General features: G+C 37.0%; 1 protein-coding gene across 1 annotated transcript; it reads left to right on the forward strand.

Moving 5' to 3' along the window:
- Window positions 1-354: 354 nt before the first annotated feature.
- On the forward strand, window positions 355-2,953 carry LOC124827813 (laccase-17-like). The gene is made up of 6 exons (XM_047300961.2): window positions 355-472; window positions 580-731; window positions 810-1,054; window positions 1,138-1,266; window positions 1,367-2,341; window positions 2,456-2,953. Exons 1-6 carry the CDS (start codon window positions 368-370, stop codon window positions 2,584-2,586), a joined length of 1,737 nt encoding a protein of 578 aa, XP_047156917.2. The 5' UTR covers window positions 355-367; the 3' UTR covers window positions 2,587-2,953.
- Window positions 2,954-9,387: the final 6,434 nt, after the last annotated feature.

Consider the following 9,387-nt stretch of genomic DNA (forward strand, 5'->3'; position numbering starts at 1 on the left):
TACTTTGGGAACAAGAACATTCGTTGAGAGAGTTACATGTGACCAATGATGTTCTGAATCTTAAGTTGAGTTCCTTTCAGATGTAAACTTGCACAGTTATTAATGAGATTAACAACTATAAAATTGTTTCGTTAATGAGTTGGAATTGCAGAAGAAGAGGGTCAAAGTAATTTGAATGGCTTTGACACTACTCTTAAGTAGTTCTAACAACTATTGTTGTTAAAATACAGCGACATTGATTCAGCTTCTCCTTCAATCAGATCATGTTGCTCCACCTAATCACATCCTTCAACTCATTATTTGCTATAAATGTGCATTTCCATGTTCTCACATTTTCATCAATTCTCACTTCAAACTTTTACACAACATGGGTGTTTCGCTTGTTGGAATCTCAGTTTTTCTTCTGTCGTTGATCATATTTTGCATGTTTGAGGTTTCTCTGGCTGGCAGCACCAGACACTACCATTTTGAAGTACTTCCTCACAACAGTCTCATTACCATTTTGAACTTCACATTGAATTGTTTTTTGTTTTTCTGTTGTCTGTGTGAGTGAGAAATTGAGTTATTGTGGTGACACAGATAAGGCACCAAAATGTGACAAGACTGTGCCACACAAAGAGCATGGTGACAGTGAACGGCCAGTTTCCAGGACCTCGCATTGTGGCAAGGGAGGGAGACCGTCTTCTTATCAAAGTCACCAACCATGTGCCCGACAACATCACCATTCACTGGTAAAAATAACTGTGTTTTGAGATCACAAAACAACAACTGTATTGATTTGAACGTGATTGGCATTGTTTGAAAACCAGGCATGGCATTCGGCAGCTTCGATCCGGGTGGGCTGATGGACCAGCATACGTGACTCAATGCCCCATCCAAAGTGGTCAGACTTATGTTTACAATTACACTATCAGTGGCCAAAGGGGAACACTCTTTTGGCATGCCCATATTTCATGGCTAAGAGCAAGTCTTTATGGTCCTCTCGTCATTCTTCCCAAACTCAATGCTCAGTATCCTTTTCCTAAACCCCACAAGGAAATTCCTATCTTGTTTGGTGAGCAAATTACCATACAAATCAATACCCTTTTCATAATTCGCATGAGCTATAATCATGCTTTCACATGATATCTTTTTCAGGAGAATGGTGGAATACAGATCCTGAGGCAGTCATAAACCAAGCCCAGCAAACTGGTGGAGGTCCAAATGTCTCTGACGCCTACACAATTAATGGACTTCCAGGGCCATTGTATAACTGCTCTCACAAAGGTATCACATTCTAATCAATCTAAATTTTACAACACAATTAAATAATAATCATCATCAGAACTAAATGTCTTGATTCTTTGTATGATCTCATTGTTGACAGATACATTCAAGCTGAAGGTGAAGCCAGGGAAGACTTATCTCTTAAGATTCATCAATGCGGCACTGAACGATGAGCTATTTTTCAGCATTGCAAATCACACAGTGACGGTTGTTGAAGCAGATGCAGTTTATGTGAAGCCTTTCACGACCAATACCCTCCTTATTGCACCTGGACAAACCACTAATGTTCTTCTGAAAACAAAGTCTCACTATCCCAACGCCACATTCCTCATGACTGCAAGACCATATGCCACTGGCCTTGGCACTTTCGACAACTCAACTGTGGCTGCCATTTTGGAATACAAAACCCCACTAAATACTCATCATTCATCTCCTTCAATTAAAAACCTTCCCCTCCTCAAACCTCTTCTCCCTGCACTCAACGACACTTCTTTTGCCACAAAATTCACCAACAAACTTCGTAGCTTAGCTAGCGCTCAGTTTCCGGCAAATGTACCACAGAAAGTTGATAAGCAGTTGTTCTTCACAGTAGGCCTTGGCACAACTCCCTGCCAGAAAAACCAAACTTGTCAAGGACCCACCAATGCAACAAAGTTTTCAGCATCAGTCAACAATGTTTCTTATATACAACCAACCACTGCTCTTCTTCAAGCACACTTCTTTGGCCAATCCAATGGAGTTTACACCTCTGACTTTCCAACTAAACCATTGCTTCCATTCAACTATACTGGGACCCCTCCAAACAACACCATGGTGAGCAATGGAACAAAAGTGTTGGTTCTTCCCTTTAACACCAGTGTAGAGCTTGTGATGCAGGACACCAGCATTCTGGGTGCTGAAAGTCACCCTCTCCATTTGCATGGCTTTAACTTCTTTGTTGTTGGTCAAGGTTTTGGGAACTTTGACCCAAATAAGGACCCAAAAAACTTCAATCTTGTTGATCCCGTTGAGAGAAACACAGTTGGTGTCCCTTCTGGTGGATGGGTTGCTATCAGATTCTTAGCAGATAATCCAGGTTGGTTACGTCATTAAATTTCATTTTAGTTCAAAAAGTATTTATTTTTTCACTGATAAATTATAAAAATATAAAAAAAAAAGTAAGAAATGTAAGAAAATTGCATGTGTGCAGGGGTATGGTTCATGCATTGTCATTTGGAAGTGCACACAAGTTGGGGTCTTAAGATGGCCTGGCTTGTCTTGGATGGAAAGCTCCCAAATCAGAAGTTGCTTCCACCACCAGCTGATCTTCCCAAGTGTTAACACACCCTAAATTTCTTCATTCTGTTTCATCATTCTGCCTCCCTTTTTGTTTCCACATGCGCAATTGCTTCTAACCAGTTGCTTTTCATTATTTTTTTTTATTTTTTTTTTTGCGTGAAAAGAGTTGAGGATTGACTTGAGGTTGAGTGTGATTTTTTCCCTTTCTTTAAGAGAAGAGATTTATTTATACACGGCGCCCCTTATCTACAAAATTGTAATTGATCCTTTTGAATGAAAATTCTTCATCAGAAGTATAGCACATTTGTTTCTTCCTTGTATTGTAAAAGTACACGAACCAAACACAAGATTGTTGAACATTGTTCTAGTTTCCTGATAAAGTGTAGAAAAAATTCATCATCAATTTAGATTTTTCAAAATCGAGCTTATATCCAATTCAAATCCCCCAAAATAGATTGGATCTAAACTTCAGATCCATCATTAACTATTGAACTAATCTAGGGTTCTTAAATTCAATTTAAATTAGATTAAATCTAGATTAAATTTATTTTGCCAATTAGATTAAATCTTATATTAGAACAACCTAATCTACCTAAAGTGAGATTGACACACTACCTTATCATGGTCTTAACCTAAACTTAATTTGACTTAGCTCAATCTAACTTATACATATGAATCTCACCTAAGCTTGACTCAACTTGAACTTGATAGAATTTGACTCAATTTGGACTCGACCTTACCTAGTCTCAGTTGGACTTGACCTAACCTAATCTCAGTTGGACTCAACTTGACATGGGTCCAACATAACTCGATTAAATGTGATGCTAGGTTGATTCAACTTGACCTAAGTCCATATCGTGTCAAATCTACTTAATGTTAGATTAACCCAACTCAGCATGACATGGCTCCAACGCATGCCCAACTTGACTTGGTTTGACCTAACCTAATCCATTTGGCTCCCTCCCAAACCTAATTCGACCTAAATCCAAATAGATTTGGTTCACTCTTAGTCTAACCTGATTGGATTAGGCCTTATATAAACGAAGCTCAACTCAATTGAGCATGGGTTTGATTAGACTTAAGTTTTTTTTAATGAACGTGCTTTAAACATATACATTCGTTCATTGAAATTGAATCTTATTTATTTTTTCCAAAGCCAATGATCATTTACACTATTTTTGTTTATGAAGATAAAATTAAACCCAACTAGATTTGGTTCAAACTAAGCCTAACCTAACTTGATATCAATGTGTTTTAGCTTACTCTAGCTCCTATTGTTGTTAAATTACAATATACAACTTATTTGTTGTCATAATATAGCTTAAGTGGTCTTTCAATTTCTTCTATAATACGTAACTATGTGATAAAAATCAATCATATTCTTTGATTTAATATCATATAGCATGCTACAAATTCTACTAAAGAAAATAATAAGGATTTGTTTGATATTGGACTAAGAAACCGTACTGCCAGCTATCATAAAAAAAAGCAACCTCAATCTTATTCAAAGCAAATAACTCTTGTGTCCCTACATCAAAATAAGATTGCAAACATCCCTATTCTTATACTTACTTTTCATACTACTACTCCTCTTATTATCTAGCCGCTATCTGTTTACATACACTCATATTTCACTAACCCTCCTCGTCAACGACACAGTAATGGACAATACCACTTTATTATGAAATAATATAGCTATATGATAAAATCATTACTGTTATATATAGTATTACAAACTTGTCATTAACTAAACGTGAGAGCCCAAAAATTTAGTGTTATGAGGGGGACATATGTCTCCAAATAAAGAGACCAAGTGTTGCATGAGCACACAAATAGAAAATTTAAACAAAGATGGTCTCATTATTTTCAGACTCTGTATCTCTCTAAAACAGAATCCTTTACCTTTCCTCTCCCTTCTCTCTAGATTTTCTCACTGAAGATTCATCAAATCGGTGATCAGAAGCTTCCTAGACGATTCAAACGTCAAGAGCTTCCTATCTAACCCATCAATTGTGTTTACAACTGGTGTTATTAGGATTCTATTGCGGTTCAAACAAATTTGCTGGATGTGTAGAAGTTGTTCAGTTCTGTTAAAGGTAAGGGAAGCTAGTTAATTTAATTATGATTTTCAATGTATGAAATTACCGCTTGGATAATTGCATGTATGTGAATTAAATTGTGTTGAATTGATGAATAATGGAACTTGTGAATTGGTTGAAGTCTCTGCATAAGTGTTCGGTCTGTTCTGGTTTTGAGAAAGTGAGTAAGTGAAAATGAGAGTTTTGAGCCGAGAGTGAAATTGGTCAGTGGGAAGAGTCTGAGTAAGTGTATTTAGACCTGTTAGAACCTTTAAGTCCTCCTATAATGTGTCAAAAGTAAGAAACATATTTTGGGTCTTTAAGTTGTGGATTATGCAGAATTTGAAGTGAAATCTGGTACGGGACATTTTGGAATGATGTTAGAAAGATTTAGGTACTCTTGGATAGGTGTAAATGTGTATATGATTCGTGTTTGGAAGATTAGAAGTTTGGAAAAATATTTAGTTTTGTTAAAATTTGATGTGTTCATAATTTTGTAGAAGTTTCTGCAAAATTATGTAGAAAACTGAGGGTTCGTTGTTGACCGCTCGGCCATGCGCTGATTTGGTCGTTCGGCCTTGTTCTACGCTCGGTCATTAACTGGGTTCGGTCTCTTTGGAGTCCTCCCAGTTCATGACCGAGCGCCCTTAGTAGCGCTTGATGTCGGTAGTGCTTGTTTTGTACTAGCGCTCAGTCTCAGTAGTGTTCGGTCTTGTACTCGCACTAGGTCTCGGTAGTGTTCGGCCTTGTACTGGCACTCGGTCTCGGTAGTGCTCGGTCTTGTACTACCACTCGGTCTTGGTAGTGCTCAGTCTTGCACTAGTACTTGATTTGGTATTGGTGTTAGGTCTTAACTACGTTCGGCCTCTGATTGGCCTTGCCTGTTAACGACTGTTTGGTCTCTCTTAGTGGTCGGTCCTAAATAGTGTACGACCACTCCTTTAAGTCTTATCTGTTATGAACCGTTTGGTCCTGTCCTTTGGGAAGTGAGAAACCGTTCGGTCTCCACCAGTCATAGAGTGTTCGATCTAAGTCGATAGTGTTCGGCATAAGATAAAAACGTTCGATTTAACTCTATTTTCAGTTGTTCCAATATTCGGCCCTAAAACTGTGTTTGGCTCATACTCGATTCTTACTCTTAAATGATCGTTCGGTCATGTTAGTATGTAGGGAAAGTTTCTCCCGTTCGGTCTTGTTGATAGGTTATGTTGATCTTTTTCGTTTGGTCGTGTTCAAGAATGGTGGTTGTTTTACTGTTCAGTTTGATTATACTTAAATGTGATGGATGAGGAAGTATGCTGGTATTGAAGTATGGTATGATAATTCTAATTGAATGTGAAGGTATGATGAGATACTTATAATATGGTTATGAAAGAGTATTCCAGGGAGGAATATCTCATGGTTGGATATTGGAATGGTAGAGTATGAATGTGGTTATGCTTAGCTGGCGTTTATCCTGATATTCTGTGATTACTCATTCTCAAGTAGAGAGGAGTAAGTCATGTGTGAGAATGGCAGGAGGTCCTAGTCCATAAGGTGAACTTGGGCGGAACGGACTAACCTTGGGTGTCAACTGTTGAGGGCATCACAGCTACTACATCACCCAGGTGCACAAACGTCGTGGCTACAGGGAATTCATATAGTCCGGACAGTCAGAGTAAAGTGGTCGGTCATTGCATGTATTATATGTTCGGTTATTATTGCAAATGTATGATTGATTGTTGCATGATTGACCTATGGATTTTTATTAAATTACATTAGCTTACCCTTATTTCTTGTCTTGTCATGTTGTTCGTTTGGTTGTCTTTGTCATTGCAATGATCACCCTGTGGGTGTGAGCGAAAGATATTGAGGATGCTTTGGAGCATATACTGGCTGGAGAGGATGGTTTCCGTTAAGAGTAAGACTATTCGGTCTTGTACCTGTTTTTGCAGTTAGTATAGGACCGTTCAGTGTAATACATTGTTTGTAGGACCGTTCGGTGGATACACCTCTTGTATGATCGATCGGTCTGTTTTTAAAATTTGTATTAGTGTAAGTTTCTTTAAAGTTTTTAATTTATGGTTATTTTAGGATAACTGTAAGTTAAACTTTATCTCCTGTAACTGTTATATCTTATTGTAAATGTAAGAACTCTTAAGTATAGTTTACAGTTATATTTTTGGATGTTACATTAATGACATCAGAGGAGTTAGTTCCTAAAACGACCTGCGAGTTGTGGGTTTGTCGTGTCTTTCCTATGGAAAGTTGAGTCTAAATGGTATGTTCTACCATTTTCTCCAAGTTTATATGGAAAAATTGTGTATTTAACTGAAAGATTTGAGAACAGAAAATGTCTTGATAGAAGTAATGAGGGTGCACACTCATTACTTTTACCAGAGATTATTTTCCTTTCTTAATTCTTAAAGTTTAAGGTAAGAAAGATTTAGGATTCCATTGTTGTTTCCTAGAGTAATTCCTGTTTTGTTCTTGCCTTTGTGGTATTTTATTGTGCTCTATAGTGGTAGAGGAATGCAGATTCAAGGACAACTTGACTTATAGACCTTCATTAGAATTGGTTTAAGCCTTTGAGACAATTGCTTGCCTCAAAGGTAAAGAATTAGAAGACCAAGATTTAAGTTTTTGCGAGATGGGTGGAGATATTGGCAATCTAGAAGTTGTGTTTTGTTTTGGGTGAAGAAAATTTTCAAGAACAGAGTTAGAAATCAGATATTGTACGTTTCACAAGAAGAGTTGAATTCAAAGGCTTGAATAAAGTAAGGTTGATTGGTAACCGAACGGTGGAAGGCGTGGAAAGGTATAGCCGAACGGTGAAAAGTGGTGAAGAGCTAGATCCAAATGGTAAGAGACAGGAGGAAGCACGCCGAATGGTGGAAGGTAGGGAGCGAGTCGTTCGATTGATGGGCAATGAGGAACGACCATGATGAACGATAGGAAGCAGCGAAGGATTTGAGCTGAACGGTTGAAGAGCTACATCCCAATTGTCACAGCTGTTAGGATGGGGAAAACTAATTGCAGTAAAGGGTGTTATATTTAAGGAGAATTTAGTAGAAGGCAACATTTCTAAGATGAAAGAATGAGGTTTTGAAGAAGAATGAAGTATTGTAAGAGTATTAAGTTATGTGAATAGTTGGAAGAACATGGTCAAGTTTTCTCAGCAAGTAGGTGTTGAGAATAATATTTCAAGATTTATAGTTTGAATAGAAGAAAGATTTGATCCTTGGCCGAGATGAAAGATTTCAAGTGTTGCAGGAAGGAGTTTATCAGGATGACAGTTTGGTAGAAAGTGTAAGGTTAAAGAATTAAGAGCATGGTGAATGAGAAATGGAAAAGAAAGGTCTTAGAACAGATGACAAGCGGTGGTTATAGTGTAAGTTGCTAAAGGAGGTATCAAGAATGATCAGAGAATCCAGGTTGATTAAGATGTTCAGGCTCATACTCGAGTCTTACTCTTAAATGATTGTTCGGTCATGTTAGTATGTAGGGAAAGTTTCTCCCGTTCGGTCTTGTTGATAGGTTGGGTTGATCTTTTTCGTTCGATCGTGTTCAAGAATTGTGGTTGTTTTACTGTTCAGTTTGACTATACTTAAATGTGATGGATAAGGAAGTATGCTGGTATTGAAGTATGGTATGATAATTCTAATGTAATGTGAAGGTATGATGAGATACTTATAATATGGTTATGAAAGAGTATTCCAAGGAGGAATATCTCATGGTTGGATATTGGAATGATAGAGTATGAATGTGGTTATGCTTAGCTGGCGTTTATCCTTATATTCTGTGATTACTCATTCTCAAGTAGAGAGGAGTAAGTCATGTGTGAGAATGGCAGGAGGTTCTAGTCCATAAGGTGAACTTGGGCGGAACGGACTAACCTTGGGTGACAGCTGTTGAGGGCATTCTAGCTACTACATCACCCAGGTATACAAACGTCGTAGCTACACAAAATTCATACAGTCCGGACAGTCAGAGTAAAGTGGTCGGTCATTGCATGTATTATATGTTCGGTTATTGTTGGAAATGTATGATTGGTTGTTGCATGATTGACCTATGGATTTTTATTAAATTTGAGATTTTGTGTGAATTATATGTTTTACTGGATTAATTAAATTACATTAGCTTATCCTTATTTCCTGTCTTGTCATGTTGTCCGTTCGGTCGTCTTTGTCATTGCAATGATCACCATGTGGGTGTGAGCAGGATGCTCTAGAGCATGCACTGGCTGGAGAGGATGATTTCCGTTAAGAGTAAAATCGTTCAGTTTTGTACCTGTTTTTGCAGTTAGTATAGGACCGTTTAGTGTAATACACTGTTCGTATGATTGTTCGGTCGATACACCTCTTGTATGACCAATCGGTCTGTTTTTAAAATTTGTATCAGTGTAGGTTTCTTTAAAGTTTTTAATTTATGATTATTTTAGAATAACTGTAAGTTAAATTTTATCTTTTTGTGATTATTCTATCTTATTATAAATGTAAGAACTCTAAAATATAGTTTAAAGCTTTTGGAATGTTACACTGAATATTTCTATAAATGTATGGTTTCACTTGAGATTGGATTTGGAACATAATATTACAAATATTATATTAAATATTTATAATTGTATTGTTAAATTGTATTATCAGAACACATTAAAGATAAATTATATTATTTTCCCATCAATAACTGATTTCAAAACCATAATAATATGTTGGAATGACTCCGTCTTTTTATAAGAAAACAAAATATCTATTCTACAAGCTAAAATTCATTCAATATAAATACA

This window comes from Vigna umbellata, chromosome 5 (genome assembly GCF_029865625.1).
Source record: "Vigna umbellata cultivar VRB3 chromosome 5, Vumbellata_1.0, whole genome shotgun sequence".
Classification (NCBI taxonomy): Eukaryota; Viridiplantae; Streptophyta; class Magnoliopsida; order Fabales; family Fabaceae; genus Vigna; species Vigna umbellata.